At 40.9% G+C, this 23,316-nt stretch overlaps 1 protein-coding gene across 3 annotated transcripts in view; it reads right to left on the bottom strand.

Moving 5' to 3' along the window:
- The window catches only part of adgrd1 (adhesion G protein-coupled receptor D1), a 36,370-nt gene that overhangs the window by 6,986 nt on the left and 6,068 nt on the right, over positions 1–23,316 (bottom strand). For 2 of the 3 annotated variants that reach the window (XM_015010546.2, XM_088009036.1), the window contains 11 exons: positions 22,183–22,250; positions 19,738–19,887; positions 19,579–19,629; positions 18,475–18,598; positions 18,212–18,319; positions 16,943–17,018; positions 15,233–15,374; positions 3,912–3,985; positions 3,188–3,311; positions 650–753; positions 412–523 (listed from right to left, as the gene is read on the bottom strand). In XM_015010546.2, the coding sequence (XP_014866032.2) occupies positions 412–523; positions 650–753; positions 3,188–3,311; positions 3,912–3,985; positions 15,233–15,374; positions 16,943–17,018; positions 18,212–18,319; positions 18,475–18,598; positions 19,579–19,629; positions 19,738–19,887; positions 22,183–22,250 (1,133 nt within the window). The remainder of the gene's footprint in view (positions 1–411; positions 524–649; positions 754–3,187; positions 3,312–3,911; positions 3,986–15,232; positions 15,375–16,942; positions 17,019–18,211; positions 18,320–18,474; positions 18,599–19,578; positions 19,630–19,737; positions 19,888–22,182; positions 22,251–23,316) is intronic. The other variant, XM_088009035.1, reaches the window with a different exon arrangement.

Below are 23,316 nucleotides of genomic sequence, written 5' to 3'. Positions count from 1 at the left end.
TTGATTCTGTTAATATTTTGATCATCATCCCTCATATATAAGTCATTAAGTACTCTCAAAAGGTTTTTCTTTTTTGAACTTTTTAAGTCTAAACAAGGGCAGAAAAATACAGCTGAGTGTGGAAAACACATATTTTTGTTTTCCGTGATTCTTTTGTGTTTCATTTTCCAGAACATAAAAAAAAAACCATGACACCAAAAATCAAACACTGTAGAAAAAACAACAAAAAACATTCGTACGGTCATGTCAAAATATGCTGACCCTAACACTACCTGAAAATTGATAAATTAGAAAATATAAAGATAGAACTTTGAAGGGGGAAAATTGCAGAAACAATGGTATTTGCATAACTCTACATATGGCATCAGGAGCATCATGTGTAAAGTTAGAGGTGCTGCAGAATGCACTGACCGTGCCTGGCTCAAAGCGAGCGCTGATGAGCAGTAAGATCTCTGCCACCAGGATGGCGAAAGACAGGTTGGCGTGGATGTGGTAGCGCTCATTACGGATGGTACTAACAGATCTGCAACATGGACACGGATGCAGAAAAGTCAATGTTACACGCTCATAGTCATGTAATAAATTAGCGCAAAAAAAACAAAGATGCTAAAAAAAAAATTAGATCACAGTAACTATTGATAATACTCACGAAAGCACTGCAAATGTAACCAGAGTGATGGCCAGGCAGAAGATGGATATTGAACAGCCAACATACCCAATGGTTGATAGTGCCATCTTGTGGCCAGGAGTGAGCTGTATAGAGAGACAGATCACTGTCAGCACCGGACAAGACTTGCAAATTAGCTTAACGAGTGCATCCCTTACACTCACACACAAAAAATAAAAGTTAATTGGAAGGGCTTCAATTAGGTTTGCTACACCTTACATTTAAAGGAAGTCAAAAAAGTTTGAAATAATGCTCCTAAAACTGACTGATATCTGCATGAAGATGGGTTTAATCTCTATGATCTATATATAAAGTCCTTGTCAAACGGCGTTTGACTAAAGTCAAAAGGGTTGGAGACAGCTTTTTATTTCTCTGAGTTTTAATGATGTTTTTTTTAAACTCTTTCTCACATGCTGTTTTTATTTTAATTATGTAAAGCACTTTGAAATGCCTTGCTGCTGAAATGTGCTATACAAATAAAATTTGATTGATTTGATATATATATACACACACACATACACATACACACACACACACACACACACACACACACACACACAGAGTTTGGGCTAAGTGCTCTAATCCTGTTTTGGTGCTCAGGCTATTTTGAGAGTTTGGTTTTGATTCTCTATGAACTGTTTACGCATGTGCCTTGTTATTATGAGAGCAGAGGACTCTCAAGCTTCAGGCGAAAGGAAACGTGGGATGATGCCTTGCAGCTGAGGGAAGAAGCATCCCACTAATTAGAGACCTACTCTAAGAAAGTATAGCATCAAATAGACTTCTGCTGCCTAAATAGAAAACTGGCTCACTTCGCTGCAATAAGAAATCCACTTTCCTCTTTAAGAAGAAGAAGAAGAAGAAGAAGAAGAATAACAAGAAAAAAAGCTTATTGTGGATGCTAAAGAACAAGAAAAAAGAAGCGGATTCACATTGCAGATTTTTTTTTTTTTTTTTAACAATTATCCACTTTATTGTCTTAATCAATTACATACAATCCCAATAAAATACACTGTGGTCTGCGGTTGTAACATGACAATATGTTGAAAAATTTAATGTTTCGCAAGTCGCTGTGGCCTATTGTGGACAATAAAGTGTAGTCGGGGTCTCCCTGTGGGGCTGATTACTGTGTGGTAAACCAGTGAGTAAACCACAAAGGCCAGTCCAATTATATTCTTAAAAACAGACTTATTTTTTCAGGAATCCAGAGGATGTGGTGTTCTGTTGAATAAGAGTGGACAGCTGGTGATTAAGAACAAACATTTCCCTTCCTAACTGCTTTTTTTTTTTTGTTTGTTTGTTTTTCCAAAACTGCGCAGAAAGACACATGCATGATGCCATCTGTACGCTCATGGATATACTGTATGGAGTGAAAAATTTAATAAAAGACTGCGTTTACTTCAAAACATCTTCTCGGACTGCAGGAAAGCAGTGCCGTTTCAGTCTTGTCGGCCACTAAAACACATGCAAAACACATGCGGCGTGCTTCTACAAAGAGTTGAGGCTCAGATGAGCGTGTTATTAAAGTCATTTGACTCGAGGTGAAAAAAATCTTTTACATGATTGTTATTCTTGCTGTTTCTGTTGGAATGCGGAGGTTGAGCAGCGGGCAGGTGTTCTCTATCAAATGCTCCGACAGAAACTGCAACGCATGGATTACGTCTCAGGCTCTAAAGGTTCTAACATATTACAAAGCCTGGCAGTTCCAGGAAAATGAATTGATTTGTAAGACTTGACGGTAACAGCTGCCACACAAGAACACACGGTGAGACTGAGGTTTGCAAAGTTCCATCTGAGCCACTTTTGAGAAGAACGGGTGCAGAGTGTGTGTGTGTGTGTGTGTGTGTGTGTGTGTGTGTGTGTGTGCGTGTGCGTGTGTGTGTGTGTTTATGGGGTAGGGGGAAACATAACCAAAGCACAGATGTCTGATTGGGCAAAAAACCAAAACCATCACATCAGCGCCCATAAGAATAATAATAATATCAAATGTCAAGCACGGTGTTGGAAGGGTAATGAGTTGGGCTTGTGTTACGACCACAAGACCAGGGGTGTCTTGTAGCAATTGAGTCAAATCAGAACTCGTTGGTGTGGCTGTGGTTTTAGAAACCATCTGACGGCTGAAATGTGGTCACAAACAAGACAATAAGATTCAAACGACATCTAAGGCAGAATTGCAGAAGGTTAAATGGAAAAGGCTGATGTGGAGGTAAAGTTAAAGTCCAGAATTCAACCTGATTCACGTGTGTTAGCTGATGAATTGCAGTCAACACGTCTGGACCAGAATTTGAATAAATTGCTCCTTGTAATAAATAGAGGGTTTGCTATTCTTATTTAGTTTTGACGTTTTTGCAAATGCACAATGAGACGCTAAAGCATCATAATCTTCTACGGATCAAAACCAGTTTAAAATGTTTTGATTAAAACAACACTTTCAGGCCAGAAAGTACTTGATTATTAGTATGTAAGTGTGGATAGCTAAAAAAAAAACAACTTTAAAGGTCAATAAAAAAAAATTGATACCTCCAAGTGCACAACTTGCATGAGGATGGCGAAATTGGTAAGATGGTTGCACATGCACACAGAATACGACGCGTTTCCATCTGAGCGAACGCAGCCTTCATTGGACCACACTCCCTCATTAGTGCTAAGACAAAAGACAAAATGCAGGGATTATTTACATAGCAAATGCATTCTGCAGGAAGATTAAAAACTGATGGATAAATAAGCAGACAAGGCCGAGTTTATCTGAGCACTGCTGGCAGCGTTCACTCAATCTAATCCTGCATGGGAGGCACACGCACTTCTGTTTGCTGACTCTGTCGGGATAATTTAATAATTCACATTTTTCATGAGCTTCAGGGCAAAGGGGAGCGAGAGGAAGAAGTCTTTGAATCCAACTCAATCAGACTTCATTTTACAATGAGTTATGCCCTCCAAACAGCTTTTTGGATCCAGGTTTTGGAAGGCAATGTCTCCGCGGAGGACCGTTGCTTAATATAAAACCGGAACGGAAGCACATTTATCACTGGATATTTTCGGTTCGGATAAGTAAAAAGGAAATAGACCTTTTCCAAACCTGCGTGTTTTTTTTTTTGTTTTTTTTCTTCTCCATATAAGTTTTTTAGCCCTGCAGGCTGAACCAGACAACATAAAACAAAAAGAAAAGGACTTGAGAGATGAGATCTGGTTTGTGCTACGACTAAAAGAGAGAGATTTAGCATCGGGACAGCAGACACAGACCCACCTGTAGTCCAAAAAGGCGCAGTAGAGGAAGACTTTATTGCTCTGATTTAGCATTTGGTCTTGCTGTTCTTTTGTCTGAAAGAGAACGGTGAAATGGAGTGAGCCGTTTTATGTGTTCAAAATCAGAAAAACAAACAAAGAAAAAACAAAAACAAAGATTTTAAATGTCAAAATATCAAGTGTGCAAAGGGGAGAGTTAAAGATAATTACTTAAAAAAAACTACAAAAAATAATCCAGGATGTTGCCTTTGATACAAAAACCAAATGAGAAGCAGAGTTTCTCTGCTCGAGTAGAACTACAGCAAGAGGAGAGGTGCCATGTAAAAATTCAAACACTTGAGCAGTGTATAAAAAAAATAAAAAATCTCTCCTCCGTTCCTCAAGAATCTTTTTTGATTTTAAATCACTTTTTCCATGTCATTCCTTGTTATGAGATTTAGAATCTCCTGGGACAGTGAGCTAATGGCTGCAGTGCAGGAATGCGGTAATTGGGGCTTGGCCCTGGTTTCAGGTTCAGACCACTACCCTTCTCAATCTGTAATCTGAGAAAGAAAACAACACTTACACCGACTGGAAAAGTGCATACAGCGAAAATGCACACGTCTCCCTATTCCGAACGCTCCGGCTTTCCAAAAAAATCTGCATGAGATGGACCATGCATCTGCACCGTTTCCTACTGGAAAACACTGAGAGTGTGGCTGACAAGCTGGGTCGCCTGGTTCCCGGCCTCTGAGCCTTGCTGCACCACAATACCTTGATCTCCCTTCTGTAATCAAACCGCCACTCCAATTATGTCGGTTTTGCGCATGCGACTCTTTTAGTCGTCACACTTGAGAAGAACGCAGTAGACATTCAGCTCATTAATGCAGCTCTGGAGCCGTCAGGACCCCCGTCACCCCCTTCCCATAATCACCAGTGGCTGACTAATTTCAAGGAATTTGCGATATGTAAAAAAAAAAGAAACGAACAAGCAAAAAAAAAAACATTAAGGAGAGACAAAATGCAGCTGGAAGACTAAGTATTTCATCATGGTGTCGCGTTTGCTCTTACTAAAACCTTTGATGTCTCTTTGCAGCAAAAGCAAAGACATTTCTTTCGATTATACAAAAAAGATCATTGCCACTCCACAATACGTAAAGCCCACCATCTGACATGCCGGTCAACAAACGGACCATCACACGCTTCCTCTCTAACAAGTGCACATGGTAAACCCGGCTTGCTCTTTCCTTTCCAGTTGAAATCAGGGCGGAGTTCAACGACCCGATTGTCACTTTTGAGCGTCTGGGCTCAAATCGCCTCCATTTAAGATAACGCGCTCGACTCCTACGGCCTCAGGATGTACCGGTCGAGACTGTAGCTGGAGCTCCAGCTCTTTATTAAGAACAGAAGGGCAACAAACACCCGCCCAGGAAATCAACCGGAGCCTCGTAAGAGGAGCGGGACAGGGAGGATAAAGAGAGAGCGAGAACCGGCAACAGCAGAGTGACAGGCTGATAAAGGAGAACAATCTGAGGGACAGAGGATGATAAATCATTGTCAGAGTATCTCCACCGCTCCTGTGTTGTGGTGTGGTATTTGGCAGGCCGTGAAACTGAGCTTCAGTGGCTGGCTGGGCTTTTTTTTTTACTGACCGACCCTGTATTTTCCACAGCAGCGGGTGAAAATCAGGGGAAAAATCTCATTTTCAATTTAACCGAGAGCCACTGTGATCTCGAAAGGCCTCCCGTGAGCGCCTTGTGCCTCGTAGGTGTATGAATAACCCTTCTTCACATTTTGTCTCATTATAATCACATAATTCAAGGTATTTCATTTTGACTTTATCTGGTAGGTCAACACAAAGCACTATGCCATTTGTTAAGTGAAAAGAAAAAAGATGGAGGATTTTTACAAACCAGATGAAGATGAAATAGTTTCTTGATTAGAGACAGGGAAGCTGTTGGGAGGCTGCGTGCAGCTGAAAACAAAGTGACCTCTGATGGAATCCTATTAAGAGACTTGAACCACCTTTGACCCCAAACAGAGTTCAGATCAGAGCGTAGTCCCATGTTGGAATGGCCTAGTCAAAGCCAACATGTAAATCCAGCAAAAGATTTGAAAATAATAATAATAATAATGTTACCAAGCTCCAATTATGTCGGAGAGGAGAGGATTTTAAGTGTAAGTGAAGTGAGTGGTGATTCTAGAAAGTACTGATGTAATCTTTTATCACAAATATGCATTATGTTATGTTAGTTAATCACAAAAATGTTTACTCAAGTTTGTGGTTGAAAAGATGCCAAGCAGTCAGAAGAACAAGATTCCCTTTAAAAGTCCTACAGCAACTATATTTCCTGCACTCCAAATTATTCTTGCTACCATAAAATCCAGTTTATTTTGAGAGACGTCACAGTTACAGGCAACAAGTAGATATGTTAAAAGAAAAGCAAGCAAACCCCGCCACCCTGAAAAAGTTAAAAGTTTGGGGGATAACCTTCTACAATGCTTCACTTTGATGAGACTTTAATCTTAAAACTATGTCACCAATCAAAATACCAGCTACGAATTCAGTCCAGCGGGCGAAGACCTAAATGGGGAACAAATGACTGCAAAGACAATCGAGCGTCAGCTGCCAGCTGAAACAGCTGCTCTGCGGTCCAAATACAGTAAACCATGACGCAACTCCGCCGGAGCCACTGTCATCTCTTTGAGTCGGGTGGAGCAACAGGCACTGACGGCGCCTGGTTAAACATCTGCTCCTGTCAAAGCTTTTTGCTTTGACATCCACTGCAGGTATGTGTCCCATTATTCAACAAGCAAATCAGTAAAGAAAACACGTCATCCAGCAGCTCAGCTCAGAAATCTGTCTTCTGACCCACCGAGTCCGGAGGTTCTGGAGCGACAGAGCAGATCTCCAACTCTGAAACAGTTTATCCCGAACCTAAATAGATATAAATTCTATCTGCCATTTCCACAACGTTATAAAACTTATCTAGACATAGTTTCCATAATTTGGTTGTTTTTATTTTGATCATTTTTGCACTAAAATGTGACAAATGCTAAACAGAACTCAAGTTAAGGAGTCAAAATACATTGTACCACATGCAAAGTGCCCCAGATTTAGCGTAACATAGTTGCTGGTATTCATTATTGAGCAATAAATGTAAACAATATCTCTATTAAGAACACAATAACACAAGTTTCCATCCTGCTCTTTGCTTCAAAAGGACATCTGTTGGTTTGATGACAAAGTTTTCTCTCTGTTTCCACGCAGCGCTGGCACAACTATAACAAGCCACAGGAGGAGACAGACATAATCTAACACCAGAGAGGTCTGAAATAAGACTTGGGTTTTGCTAAGTTTAAAAAGAGGAAAAAAAAAAAAAACTTGAATAAACATACAACAGCATGATGGGTGAAGTGAAAAGGAGAAACTGTTTCCTTTTACTTCAAACTCTACTTCAGGGCAAAGTGAGCCAATTTGTAATTTCCGCTCATTCCGTTTGGTATAGATTTGAATTCAGGCAACATTCGACATACACATTCCCACGAATGAGAAGACTTTAATTCACTCAGGGTTTCATAACAGAAAGTCTGTACACTGCCAAAATAGAAAATCTTTCAAAGTACTTATAGTCTTCTAGTGGAAATATCTTAGTGCACTTGACAAGACAAAAGACAAAATTAACTTACGAATAACTTTTCAGCAAGATGTAAGAGCTTGCTTAAGTGAATAGTACCTTAATATTTATGAAAAAAGTACTAGATCTAAATGAAATAATGTGACAGTGGAACAAGTAGTTTTTATAATCAATATTGACTTAAAACAAGCTCATATTTCATGCTCAAAAGTTACTTGTAACTTAATTTTGTCTTATTTCAAGTGTACGAAGATATTTGCCGTAAAAATTAGACCCAAGACACTGGTAGGATTTTGTGTTTTTGCAGTTCTTAAATTGAGTAAGGCAAGTAAAGACCGTATAGCAGTACATCTGGAGAGGACAGAAAAGTGTCAAGTTCAAACACAAGGCGCTCACTGAGCCGTCTTACGCCCCAACATCACCCGGCTCCGTGGCTGACTGAGCACAGAGCTTTCGGCAGCGGTGGCCCTTAAGCCGGTCCGCACACGGCAGAGCGGAGCAACAACCCGAATCCATCCAGAAAAACACTGCGGCCGCTCGAATGAGATCATGGCATCAGGGGACGTGTGAAAAGACATGCAGCTGTGGGCTCTGCTCGCTCTCTGTGGTGGACACTGAAAACAAGAAGACGTGTCGAGTCGCACACGGTGCGAGGGAAACTGGGGACAATTAAACAAGTCCAGGAGTAATTCATACAGGGTGGGTGGTGGGTGTTCAGACAAAAGAAAACAGCTATTGCTGTAGAGACAGCTAAAAAAATAAAACAAAAGTTATAAGTGGTGGTCTGGATGCATCAGTTTGTGTGTTTAATTCCCACATGTTTCTTTCTTTTTTTTTTTTTTTACTTTGGACTCCTTCCCAGGAATAAAATTTTGGGAGTTTAAGACCTTCAGCATCAAGTTCAGTAACAGGGAATTAACTTCTTTAAGTGGGGTAAATAAGGTAAATACCTTATTATCTCCAGCTTAAAAGCTCCGTATGTGCCGTACATTTGCATACTGGCTTGCATATTGAATGTGGCGACATTAAACAAAGAAATGATGCTAATAAATTCCTCAAATTGGTATTAAAGTTGTCCAATAAGAGCAGAGACGATCTTTAATGATGGTCCCTCATTCTTCATCCTGTTTGTCCCCACAAATAACCTACTTCCCTGATGAACGTCATTCTGGAAAAAAACAGAAGTTCAGAAGTAGCCTACTTCCCACAATGAATTTCATAGATGACTCCACTACATAAGTACCTATTTTGAATTTTAAAGCAGCTTTGAACAAATGGATCAGACTACCTTTAGAGCCATTAAACAGATACTTGAGGTCTCTTTGACTGGACATGAGAGAAAGCAAAAGAAAACTTGTTTGGGGCGGAAATTACAAATTGCATCTTTTTTTTTTTTTTTTGCGGTAATGATGTCCCCAGGGTAATTCTGTCCTGTGTGGAGAGCCATATTATTTTGCATGCGTCAGGAGGCGTGGTTGGTGGTGGTGAGATAGAACGTGGGGACCCAGATGAAGATGATAATGATGATGAATTTAATGAAGGAAGCAGCTCGAATAGTCAAAACATGTAGGCAGCACAGTGAGCGGAAAATAAAGCCAACACTGGTAGCAATAGACTGAGCAACAGAGCCAACGCAGGACTTAAGCAGTTCTACTGTGATGACAAAATAATCAGAAACTCAGGACTAACAGCTCTACTGAGACACTGAACTGAAAACTACAACGGACGAGGAGCAGACGAGATATGATGTACGACGAGGATCCGACAAGAGACAAAGACAACAGGTGGGACTAAATACACAGGGAGGGTAATCAAGGAATGAGACACACCTGGGAAGCAATCAACGGGGAAGACGGAACAACAGAGACTCAGGACAGAAACCCCTTAATATAAATACACGGAAAACACGGATCATGACAGCGTGAGACGTTTTCCTCCGACCTTTTAAGAAAATTAAATGTTGCATCCACAAACTTACCAGAGCTCGACAAAGACGCGTTTCAAATATTATCATAATAGTAGTAAATTACGTCTCACTCGGAAAACCTAATGTCTTAGGCTGTAGATTTTTTCAGAGACAGCATTTGTGACATTTGAGTTATGATATATACCGGGGGTGTTGAGAAAGGGACTATAATGAAAGTCTTTAAATACTTCTGGCAAGTGAGGAATGGCAATGACCAGAGCTCCATCTGCGATTGATCAGTGTGTTGGCTCACACGGCTTGTGTTTCTCTGTGGGTGTTGGTGTATGGATGGGCGTGGGTGGCTGAGGGAGAGGGAGGCGGAGGAGAGTATTTTGCCCACAAGGTTTAAGTTTAGGCGTGTTCTGGAAGCTATAAAAAGACTGACAAAGAAAGGCGCGAGCATTATTTTGACTGAGAGAGCTGATACCAGCAGCTTGAGTACAAAAATTAGCCATGGGTATCAGATAGGCTGAGCGATCTTTCTGCGCTTATTTTAGTGACCAAACAGTTGTTTTACCTTCTAGATTTCAAGGAAGCAGACATTTTTACGAGCACAGAGCGTGCATTTTCCTGTTCTGAAGCTACATTTATGGTTACCTCCTGCCAAATCTCTTTCACAAAGCTTTTTATTATAGATTAAAAGCGAGTGACAGAGCAAACGGAAGAGCTATAGCCTTGTCATATTCTGAATGTCATCATTAGTTAAGCATGAAGTTCCAGGTAAGCGAGCGACATCAGCACACAAAGTTCTTTTTGTGTGTTGTTGAAACATGTTTTATTGCACCAGGTTTTTGTACATCCTGAACAGATTAGCTGAAAAACAATCAAAAAAATCAGTTTGAAGGGAGAAAAAAAATGGTGCAATAACCCTGTTGCATAAGTGTGCACATCTCTTAGCTGAAGCATCTTTTGATTCAAGTTCAGAATTGTGCTGGCTGAGCTGACTGAAGACACAGTGAGGCAACCGTTAGGATACAAAGCAAAAATGTAACTACCCTTATCAAAATATGTTGATCGAATCATCTTTCATTTCACCGTACCCTGTGGTATGATAAGCCTTTCAGCTAGTTTACGCAACACCAGCGATAGAAGGATGGAGGAAGAGGGCCAAACAGCGCTGTGTGTCTCTGTACGAGTCTATTAATGTTTACCCGCAGACGCCAATGCCTCACAATCCTTAATTCTGTTCCCTGCTCAAGGTTTCCCAAACGGAACCACAACCACAGACGGCAGGAATAAATCAGCGATGGTGACAGACTCCAATCAACTCCACAGATTAATGCAGTGAGAGAAGCACGTGGGAATCCAGCGGCCTTGCTAACGCCTTGTCAGTGTGTCGAATCTGCTCCGCGCCATATTAGAGGCAACGGTAACTTAATTCCGACCGAGTCGGCTGCCGATTTGCTCCGCTGAGCTGCTCCTTGAATCAAAAGGGCATTAATCAAAGTGAGCGGGGTCGATCCAACGTCAACCACATGGCTTTGACCTTAGCTTGACAGAGCACCTGCCATGACGCAAAGTTATTTACAGGTTGCCGATCCCATCAATCTAGTTTCTGGGTTTTTTTTTTTTTTTTCCTTCTATCAAAGCAAGTGTCAGATAAAAGACAGAGAGATCTGGACTGTTTATACTGCAGACGGCACACAAGACCTGTAGCTATGGCAGCATGGAAAGACTAATAAGGGAGTTTGCACATTTCTGCTTCAGACTGCCACAATGTTTAAATAGACTTGCTGAGTACTCCTCCGCAGAAGCACGTTGGCTAAAATACAAAACTTAGCCGGGGAAACTGTGTCATGGCAGGACAAATTTGAAGTTAAGCTAGATATTGCAGACCATAAAGACTCAATCTTCAGTAGAAAAGCATATTTTATGTGTTATATTCAAGTGTTTGGAGGCACATTATCCAGAGTGGGGCAGAAACACAATTATACTTGTGAGAAATACATTTTTATCATATTACATTGCTTTTACTCCTAAATGCACATTTTATTTTTATATTTTAGTTTAAAAACAGGATCTTACTGGTGTAGATCTGGACACATGCATCCTCTTTGCAAGGTAACGTTTCTGCCGGGCAATTCTGTCACTGTTTAACCTTTCAGTTTCATGGTCGGCATACAGTTTTTAGATCTGGACTGCAGCACATCGATCTTTGAAGTTATGCTCTTATAAGTCTTACAGTTGAAATATGGAGTTGTCCTAATGGAAAAAAAAACCCCTCCAGGCTCCCAGGAGAAGCTATCATCTTGATGACAGAAACTCTCTCTTTTAAATTCCAACATATGTCTGAGGAAAACCTTTACAGGTCAGCGAGGGCCGTGGATACCGATGCAGCCCAGTATCATCTCTGCTGACAGGTTTTGCAACTTCATCCTTCATTTGATGAAGACCGATTGTGTTTACTTAAAGAAAACTGAATTGTAGGGTGATCCAACCAAAGAGCATGTGTCCACTGTACAACTATTTATACAAGATGAGCTCATGCTCTAAGAAGTCGGATGTATTTTTGCACAGAGTTCAGAGATAAATGGCAGTCCACTGTGTCACACAGCTCCAGTGTACATTTCTGGATACAGAGGACGATTGGGTGCAGTGAGTGTACAATTTACAGTGCTGTGAAAAGTGTTTGTTCTCCTACAAATTTCTACCGTTCTTGTTTTGTCCTATTTGTTTGTTTCTGACAATCAACACCCGTTAAATCATGAACTGCAGTCACAGAAGCAGTACGTGTCTAAAGATCTCCAAAAGGAAAACATCACGCATCAATCTAAATAAATTCAAAAACATGAAAAACAAAGTCACTGCCATCTATAAGTCTGGAATGGGTTGCAACACCATTTCTGAGGCTTTTGGGACTCCAGCAAAGCATTAATGAGAGCCATATCTGCGTCTGCATTTGTGTATGTTTTTCATCTGGTGGCAGAAAATGTTCCCTATGGGGACAGTAACAAAACGACGCAGACACTCATTATCCACAAAACACGAAAAGGTGATGAACCTAACCAAGAGTGGCTAACCAAACAAGATTACTCAAACACTGCACCGGTGACTCATCCAGGAGATCACAAAAAGAAACACAGAACATCTAAAGCAGGGCAAATATCACTTATCTCAGTTAAAACTAATGTCTATGATTCATGGATTACAAAAATAAACTTGGACAAAAAAACGGCATCCATTGGGGAATTTCAAGGCGAAGACCACTGCTGATCAAAATGAACACAAAAGCCAACCAGGCTTCAATTTGACAAAAAAAAAAAAAAAAAAAAATCAAAAATCTCAAAGACCTTTGAGAAAATAATTTTTAGACTGACTAATAAAAAAAGAGGACATTTTGTGAAACATTTCAGAAAAAAAAGAGCAACACTCAAACACGGAGTGGGTAGTATGGTGATCTGGGGATGGTTTGTTGCTTCGGGATCCAGACGACTTCCCATAATAAGGAGAACAATGGATTCTGCTCTCTGCCAGCATATTCTGAAGGACGAAGTCCGGTCACCAGTTTGTGATCTTAGGCCTACACTTGGACTGACGGCGATCTGAAGCACACTAGCATGTCCATCAACAAGTGGTTAAAAACAGCCAATTGAATGTTTTGGAATGGTCTAGCCAAAGTTCAAACTGAACCCAATCAGGAATCTGTGGCATGGCCACATGCTCAACACCCCCATAACGTGACAAAAAAAAAATCTTTAAAACAAAAAGGTCATTGACTCATTGCCAGTTTACACAAATGGCTGATGGCAGATATTGCTACCAGCAGCGGCAAAACCAGATATTAGAATCCAGAGATAATGAATGATGTTATGTTATTAATTGACTCTAATCATCTTTGTTATTTTTGTGTGTGCTTTTTTTGGTGATTTGAAACTTTTCCATGTGAGAAAAGCAGCTGAAGTGGGACTGTGGTGTAAAGTCTGTTTACATCTCATGTGATATGGCAGACAAGGCGATCCTGCAAAAAATGGTGAGAGGAGCTGAAGTACCGCACTGTTCCCACTATCTCTTTCAAAGCTGCAGCAGAAACAAGGTATTTTTTTAAAACTGCTCCTATCAGGAAAACATACCAAATCCTTTAGGGTAATCGATTGATTTGATGTAAGTATATCGGTCATAATAGTAAAGTATAAGTATTTTAAATACTTCACAGCAGAAGATGTTCCAAATTAGTTTCTTAGATTTTCCCAATATTCCTATAAGAGTATCTATTATCACTGTTGCAGGTCTTCATGTAAACGGCTATAAAAATCACTCAGTGTTGTCGGTTTCTTTGACGTTTTCTGCCCAGAAAACCTGAAAAAAAGATCCAAGTAGACAAAGCCGTAATGACCGTGTCTGTAAAAAGATCAAAAGAACAGACTGAAAAATTATGTATTTAAATTTTTTGCTGGATGAGTCAAACATTCAAACCTTCCTTGGAAACTGGTGTGACTGTACTGTCTAAGATTCCTCCCAGCCTCCAAGCGAGGAAGGTGATAAGCATCCTGTAGCAGCCAGAAAACATAAAAGCTCCAAAAATAGTCTCTCTTTGACCAAGTCTGACCACAGCTATGAGCAGCAAACCAGTTATAGCATACTAGCTCATTTTTTTGGACATAATCCTGGCCACAAGGGTTGCACGCGTAATCACGACAGAACCTCTAGAACGTCTCCACTTGGACGAGTGATCTCAGCTATAAGATCAGGCCGGAATGAGCTGGCACCGAACGTTTCAATCAGCGCGAGAGAAATTCAACAAAGCAGATTTATATCCACAACAGAGGTAGTCCAACGAAAATGGAAACGCCTTAACTGGAATGACAGCTGAACTGGTGAGCGTCGCTCACACCCCTGTGGTGTCTGCTAAAACAAACAGAGGAATCACTGGAACAGGAGCCAGGCCAAATAATTACAGCATCAATATTTATTTCACCAAGAGGGGGGCAAGGGGGAAGGCAAACAAAGCAACATTAGTACGGTTTTATGACACAGCATGAGCTTCTTTCCCGCTTTTATGAGAGAGGAAGGAGGGTATTGGTAATGTACTTCAATAGAAACTGAGTAATTCTTGTGGGACTTTTAAATGAGTTACAACATCACAACGGTGAGGGCTTTGCCCAGCTGGGTTTGATAACTTCTTTATCAGTATCATCGTTTGACTGGCCTACGCTTATGAGTGCACATCATTAGGGCAAAAAGCATGGCCTGAAAATTTCTAAAACCAAAAAAAAAAAAAACAGCATGCCACCACGGGAAACAAAGTTAATACAACACACTTTTTTTTTTTTAAATATAGAAATCATGTGTTTCAATAACATTTGCTATGCTAAACTGGCATGACTTCCTTTGCAAAGGACCTGAAAAAAATATGTTATTCATAAAAGAGAGGCATTGTTGCTTCAAAGCGCCCCAAGCTTGCAATTGAAAATATCTATAATCAGTTTGCTTTCTGGACGCCACATGCGCTGCGAGGGGGAAAAAAATAAATAAATTCAAGCAGGCTGAGAAAAACCAAAATAGGGTCCTGCTTCCATGAGCCTCATCCAGTTGTGGACACTCATCTTCTTACATAAGAGAGCGCCAGAAATAGAGCTGATAGATTTCATGTGAGAGCATCCAACTGCTGTTGCAATAAGCAAACTATGAAGCGTCTGATAAGGTGTGTCTCTTGACCGACAGCATTGCTCGTTTGGAGAAAGTGTGACTGAGTGGGAGTCGAACAAGAAGAGTCTGGGAACTTAACTGGGTTATTCTTACCAGAACGTGGGTGAGGACAATTTTGATGAGCGGCGCTCCAGAATGGTTGACCAACAGTGGCGGTAAAGGCTCCACTTTCAGAGAAATCAGGGAGCTTGCTATGTGGATCTTGTGATCCTTGTAGTCAGCTGCTTCGGTAATCCTGGAGAAGAAGAACAAAAAAAAAAAAACAATCCAGTAGAAATAAGGATACATTTCAAGATTGATAGCTCAACACTGAAGAGCATTTTCCATTTTAAACTAGCATACTAAAAGTTGCTTACTGACACATGAGTGTCACACACAAGGCCGGAGAAACAGAGCAGTAGCATTGAGATGGGATTTTGGCCATCGGTCTTTTTAATGAATTAAACTGACAGCCTCCAGTTTTTCCAGCATCATCTGATATGTGACATTATGATCATACAAGCATCAAGATAGAAGGGAATATTTTCATCCACATAAAAGTCCCAGAGGTCACAAACATCTGGAAATTTGCTGCTATCTGGTGAGTGTTCAGACCCTTTAGACTTTTTTTTTTTTTTACATTTTTTTACAGCTATAAATCATTTGTATTTTATTGAGATTTTTTTTGGGGGGGTGGCTATAACTAGTTAAGTGTTATGAAAAATATATACATGATTTTAAAAAATTTTACTATTAAAAATCCGAAAACTGTATAAACTCCATTAGCTCTATCAGTATTTTTGCACAGCAGCTTGCGTAGCTAGAGACTGAAGGTTTTGCCCAATCTTCCTGCCAAAATAGATCAAACTCAGTTGACCTGAATGGAGAGCATACATTTTTAAGTATTACCACAGTTTGGGTCTATACTTTGACTTATACTTTGGCCACTCGGTAATTTTTCATGTGCACCAATCTTAGCCATTCAGGCACAGCTCCGGCTGTACGCTCCGGGTCGCTCTCCTGCTGGAAGGTGAGTCTCTGCAAAGTCTCCTATAACCTCAACTTCTTCCACCTTTGTCCTGTATTTTAGCACCGTTCATTTTCCCAAACAACTCTGACCAACGGTACTGCTGAAGAAAAAACATCCTGATACCGTAATGCTGCCACGGAGGTGGTATGTTCATGGTGATGTGCGTGCAAGACTCCAACCCTTTTCTTAAGTTAGTTGGGTACAAGATTTTGCAAAGAGGTTTGTTTAAAAAAAAAAAAAAAAAAAAAAAAGGTAATCGCGTGTGCTTTTTTCCGCTTCACAATTAAAACGATCAAACTGACAACAGTAAATCTGCCCCCAAAATCTCAAAACGTTAGTGGCTTATAAATACTTCTGCAAGTCACTGTCACGTTGGTTTTGCTGAAGACTAAAGTCGCCAGATTGCTGTGTTTATGTTCACCATGTGGGTTATAACTGCAACAGTACATGTCTCGAGACGATCCAGTGATGTGACAATGACTGAGTGAGTGGGTGGGTGAGTGAGTGGGTGGTGGGTGCGTGGGTGGTGGGTTCCGATATGGCGTGTTAATAGCAGGGTGTATCAGTCAGTGGAAGCTGAGTGGTGAGATGAGAGATAGGCAGAAAGCACAGATAAGCTCCTGGCTCCAGGCTTCAGCTGCTCTGAGGTTCAGGAAGTTTGAGGCCCTTGGACACGATTTCCCACACGGTTAGCACAAAGAGAGGGGCTTGGTTCAGTTTTCTTTCAAACGGCTTGAACTTAAAAAAAACAATTCCCGCAAACTGGAGCACAAAAGGTCACCCCTTCCTCTTACCTCGTCTTGACCGGGCTGATTTCTTTGTAGTACTTGTGCATGTTGTGGTAGAAGAGGCCAACAATGGTGGTCTGAGCTGAAGACAAGAAGTGGACACACGGAGGCGGAGTGAGAGGAGGAACGGGAATGTACGACAGGAACGCTAAAATGCTCACAAAGAAGGGAAGTTAATTAACGGCACAATGCCACCGCACGCCGGCACCAGCCGGCTAATGGGAGAGGAGTATAGTCTCACAAGGGTGAAAGGGAGAACGCCACATGGTTTCGGTGAATACTTATGAAATATTTTCACAACTTCAGTGGCAGACCAGGAGGTCCGGTGCCCCTCCCCTGACCTTTCCTTCAGCTCGTTCCCACCTCCATGCGACTTCATAAAAAGTGAAATCGGAGGAAATTCCTAATGACCCTGTTCCTCTGTTCAAAGGTTGAAGCCCGCTGAGAATGACAACAAGGGCTCGAGTGTGTCAAGCAAATGTGCGTGAAAAGTTCATAGGAATATTATTCCAACCGAATGCCTCCCAGCAAGTTTCACAGAGGACCACGTCTTGGTCGGTTTCCTTGTTCGGTTCTCCAAAAGCAAAGAATGAACAAAGAAAACACCGTCTGGACAACTCCAATGCATTGCATTCTCCGTGCTCTATTAGGATATAAAAGTTGCCCTTTGAGCATTTTACGCTGCCAGGTATTCAGGCCTATGACTTAATTTGGCCCCGGCTCTCGTGTGTCAGGCCATAACGCTCATTCCTCTTCAATACAAGTTTGTAAATGAATTATTTAAGCTGTTTATTTTTTGTGTTTGCGTGCCAGAACACGGCATGGAGGAACACAGATGGAGCCGGGGGAATATGACCTGAATGCAAAGTCGAACAAACAACGCTTTAATGCCCAGTGTAATTACTCCTCTCCCTCAGTCCACTGCAGGGCCCGTTCTTTTTTTAATGACGAAGTGAAGTGGAAAAAAAATAAGAGGAACAACTTTTATTTGTTCTGTTTTAAATGAAAGGGTAACTACCTACAGTAAAATCATAGGTGGGTTTCTGCAGGGCATTATGAATCCTAACAAAAGCTTTCACCCCGATCCCGTCTTAGACCGCATGCAGCTAGTAGTCTTACATCTCAGCTTATTGTAACAAGAACTTCCTAGATTGATATTTCTGGATTGCACATTTGATGTTTAGTGGTCCGTTTCAAATGGTAGAGTCTACCCTGCCAATTGAAAAAAATAAAAATGACATTAAAACATGAGCATGTTGAATTATTTACACTTACTGTGTATTGCAAATGCCTCCCCAGGCACTGAGATGTAATTCTTCCCCTGTGTGGGAAAGCGGTAATGTGGCAGATTGAAGTTCTGTGGCAGCTTCATCAGGGAGTAATCTGTGGGGGAGATGCAAGGATCAGAGTTTAGAAAAAAAAAAGAGAAAAGAATAATAAACCCAGGAGCAAACAAATAAAACCAATGTGATTTGTGAAGAGGTTTGGGGAGTGAAAGTTGGTCCATACAGCAGAGGGAGAGCCGACATCTTTCTGACCTGCAACCAAAGACGTTCCGCCCAGGGAAAAGGGAGAGCCAGAGCTGAACTCCAGCTTGGTCACCATGTGTCCCATCACGATGTCCACTGTCTCAATCAAGCTGCTGACCACCGGGTCGGCCTGCTGACCAATGATTATCACAGGAAAAGGTCACATTTTGCTGCCTTTCAATGTGTTGCTTCAGTTTATCAGATTTATGTGCGTTTCTTCTATAAATTAGGTTGAATTTGTATTTTGTAGTTCGCATTACAGACATGTCAGCTGTACAGGAAGGCAATCTTGTTTGAGTCTAACATGCAAATAATTAATTTAAGAGGCAATCGGTATTCTCTTTTCTGAGTGTAGAGACTAATCTAAGTAACTTTATCAGAAAGTGATAGCATTTGATAAATATGAAGTTAAAGGAAAATGGTACATGATTCTGAAAATTTCCAACAAATAAAAACTGGGTTCCCACCTGCTGCAAGTTTTTAGTATATATGTCAGCTTTGCATATTTACATTAAGAAAAAAAAGGGAATATAGCTCCAACTTCAATAAATTGCTTCAAGTGATTACAATTAGTTCAATTAAGTTTATTTATTAAATTGGGTCAACTTGAAAGTTTAATAAACATGATAAACTAGTCTGGATGGACTTAATTGAATTACTTGTCACAAACTGAAGCGATTTATTTAAATTGGACCAATTATTCTCTTTTCTGAGTGTAGAGACTAATCTAAGTAACTTTAGCACAGCCGATGTGGTTTGCTAATATCTTTCCACAGATTCTCACTTGAATTTCTCGAATATCAGAGCAGTGAGATTTGACCAGGATAATTGTTGATCAAAGGAACCATCGTATGTCCTTTAAATGTGTTAGTAACACCTTTGTTTTTGTTTCTGTGAAATAACCTCCTTTAAGGCACTCTGTTTAAGCGAAAGCAGTCTTAATGTCTTTTACTGTCAAGAGTTTCGAGTGCCTCTCATGCCAAAAATATGCAGCATTAAAAACTCTGAGTCAATGGCCCGCTTTCGTGTCTCAGCTCCAAGCAGCGGTCAGATTGCTTCTGCTACATTTTGTCGTGTTTGGACCTTACACAACAACGGAGTGGCCTTACTTACCTCTGGCAATCCTGGAGAAGTCAGAACTTCTTCCACACTTTTGAGAAAAGCCTGGAAGAGAAGAGAGAGGACATCGTCATCTGCACATGGGTGGCCACTGTGTGATCTTGTTTTGAAAGCGTAGTGATAAGTTTTTTCTTCCGTGCTGTGTCCCAGGACCTGTGTGAGGTTGTCGGCAGCGTAGTGAGGAATTGTCCTGTTGGGCAGCGCGCTGAGGAAGTCCAGCACGGGCTTGGTGCTCGGCCCCTGGGAGCTCTGGACCACCTCCTGGTGACCGCTGATCACAGGAGGGCTCGTTTCAAAAGCTCTCTGGGGAGACGGCGCAAAAATCATTTGGAGGGAAGTTTATGAATGAACACGGAGTTCCAACATACACAGAACGTGAAGTGATTGATTTCAGGGGAATACTCTGAGTAAATGTATCGCCGTTTCTCTATACAGTGCGTTAGAAGAAGCTACTCTCATGTGACGAGACGCAGCCATTTTTGCCCTGTTTTGAGTTTCTGAGTACGCTTTCTACCCCCAAACCTGTCATAAACAGGACTCTTCACATGTGTTCTCAATATCTTTCTTTTTATCTGTTGACAAAACGAAAACAGTGCCTCGGTGAGTAATGAATTGTTTGTGCATTTTGAAGCAAAAGACCCCCATTTCCCACTCTTGTGTGTATTTTGGTGACCCCCCCACACCCATACCTTTTTCTCTGTAGCTGCTGCATTTCCTTTTAAAACTCAGAAAATGTTGATGTTAAGCTGTATTAAGGCTTTACTGTATTTCTGCAATTTTTGGTTGTTTCAAACTGATGATGACAACCGATGACTAAAGAGTGATTTTTCACAATCTGCTCATAGTCTAATGCAAGGCAATGTGGTTGTTGGACCAAAATAAATATTTTCCACCAGCTGGAGGTCATTCAGAGCCGCTTTGGTTTGATTAGAGGTCATAATTTGTCAAATTTTATAATTGCTGCTGGCCCTGAAAAGGACAGTGATATTAAACATTGAAAAAAAGATACCTAAAAAGACATTTAATAATGCCTCTATGATTTGTACTTGCAATTGATCTAAATACTTGGCCAACAGCAGAAATAAACAACATAAAAAAGTTGTCAGGCGAGTTTACTGGCATTTGGTACAGATGTGTGGAAACATAAAATAAATTCTAAAATGAAAAATGTGTCAAATCCTCTCGGCCAAAGCTTAGATCATGCAACCAGAGGCAAACTTTGTTATTCAAGATGTCAACCCAGAGAAGCTTTCCCGTTCTATTTGTGTCAAAGTGATCAGCAGAAGCGTTTTGTCTGACTGACTTGCAACAAATGCCAGCTAAAGAATGGGCAGTGTCCCACAGCAGTGTCTGACCAAATGGTGGTAAGCATGAGGAGGAGGTGCCAGCTTGTTGTTCTCCTACTGATGCCCCCTGTTTGTCAAGTTAGTGAAATCAGTCAATCAGTCAATCTTCGTTTGTAGCAGAATAGGCTGTTCAGCATTGGTAGGGCTGAACCAATCTTATCGTTGGTGCTCAACTCACAAACGCATCTTTCTTACAACTGCGGCTCCTTTTGAAGGCAAATGAACTGGCTTTTTTATCGGATCGAATTTTATCTGTAAAAAGCCTTGTTAAAACAAATGACTCAACCAAACACAAATTTCCTGACTATCTTGGATTGTATGTTTAATTAGCAACGGATCATTTTCTGTTTCCATGGAGTTTAAACACACCTTAACACACAGGCCCCTAAGCTTCAAGGCTGGACACGTATTTACCTTGCCACCATGCACAGTAAGCAGGATGACAATGGGGGTAAATAACCCTCCAAAGCTTTAGAGACCTGCAACAAAGTGTGTCATCTTGGGGGGTCACCAAAGGTTCATCTACAAGCCAACCGGCTGCTTGGGAGTGATTGCAGGAAAAGCCTTATCTGTACTACGATCACAAACACAAACTCCACTGGGACCTCAACTCGCAGCGTGCTTTGTTCAGATAAAATGTACACTGAGCTTTCCGGCAATAACCAAACCAAGTAACATGAATATGTGCAAGACGGCAACTTGCTCAAGAATAGTGGAGGACTTTCCCCTCCAAATGCCATGAAAACCTGATTAGATCACAAACCACCCTAAACTGCTTTCAAGGATGTTTTAAATAAAGAACTGCTGGATTCAACTAGTAAACGTGAAAAAATGGTCATAGGTACTATTAATAGAACAATGCTCCAAAATACATGGGCCAAATCAGTACAGAAATGGTTCACCAAGCACAAAATCTACCTTCTGGACCTCCCACTGCCCTGACATATAGAAAACCTGGGTTCAATTAAGGAAAAGCGCAGCACCAGGAATCTGGATGATGTAAAGACTGTTCAAAGAGGAAGAGTCAAATGTTGTTAAACGACTAAGCGTCATCGCACTGGAAAAATAAGGTAAAGTACTGACAGCAGGAGTACCAATAACTCTGTCACTGTGGTTTTGTGAGCACTAATAATTATTAACATGGCCTTTTTCCCCACTTGAATTAAATGTAGAATTTTTCAGTGTGGCAATGTGTTGGTATTAATTGGGGTAAGAATTGGGAAAGGGGTAGAAACACTTCCAAGACACTTACACTTGTTGCTGCAGTAGTAGAGACATCCAAAGCATTTCCATGCGTTGTAGCAGAAACCTCATCCTGACCTAAAAAGAAAAAGAAAAAGCCTCTTTTGAAGTACAGAATACTCACCAGACTGTTGACCTGCATATCTGGTTGTCTTTTTTTGTATTTGTTCCTTTTTTCTTTTGATATTTTGTTCTTTTTGGTGCTTTGGGAGCATAGCCAGATCTGGCTGTAGTTCTGGATTTTGTCAGCATAAAGCTTACATTTTGATTCCACTCGGCAGTCATAAAAGAACAAACGCCAGATCCAGAGATTTGCAACCTCTATTAGACATGAATGATCAAAACACACATGTTGCCACTACACAGACTGCACAGGATTTAGATAATTTCTTTAAAAGTCTTTACACTTGTTTAATGAAGCCAGCTCTTACAAGCTACTATAAGATGACCATGTTTGGGTGCGCTTTAGGGATGTGAGTCTGAATCATTTCTGCTCTTCTTTGATTGAAAGAAAAAGTAGGCGAGTCACTAAGAGCTAAAGATAGATATTGTTAGCAAGAGCAGCCAGGCTATTCGGTGTCCAGAAATGACCTGTGAATTATATCACTTATGGAAATATTATCAGAGAAGAGGAGAAAGCTCAGAGCATTTTTGAAATGCTTCGTGCATCACAGCACGGCAGTAACACTTCGCATATGCAGCTACCAATCACCCTGAGGAATTAATGTGAAACACAAATGAATTAGATTCAGCTTAACGCGCATATCGTATTGCGCTGAGAATTTCTAAGGCGGCGCTAGGATTTTCTAATTTGGATTAACACTCGATAGAAAGTTGTTATTTTTAAAAATCGCCTCCATCTCCATTTATGGCCCTCGGCTGACCGGAGGAGGTAAACAGAACAGAAACATTCAGGAGTGTGGAGGTTAGCTCCTTGCATGTTGTAGCTTGTCACATTAAATTAAAACGATCTGCCTTCTGCGACTCAACATGCCTCTACACTTGGTTAGATACTTAAAAGGCAGAACTATTTCAGCTGCGGACTTAAAATTGTGTGCGAGCCGAGGGGCGTGTGTTTGTGCACAGTTTATATTGTTGTTGTTTTCCGTCACTGACGAGATTCGGCACAAAGACAGAAGGTAAT

The sequence above is a fragment of the Poecilia mexicana genome, unplaced genomic scaffold (assembly GCF_051168715.1).
Source record: "Poecilia mexicana isolate PSO_F unplaced genomic scaffold, ASM5116871v1 scaffold_9, whole genome shotgun sequence".
NCBI lineage: Eukaryota > Metazoa > Chordata > Actinopteri > Cyprinodontiformes > Poeciliidae > Poecilia > Poecilia mexicana.
The sequence above is the reverse complement of the archived record's forward strand: the minus strand, read 5'-3'. Positions and strand labels throughout refer to the sequence as shown.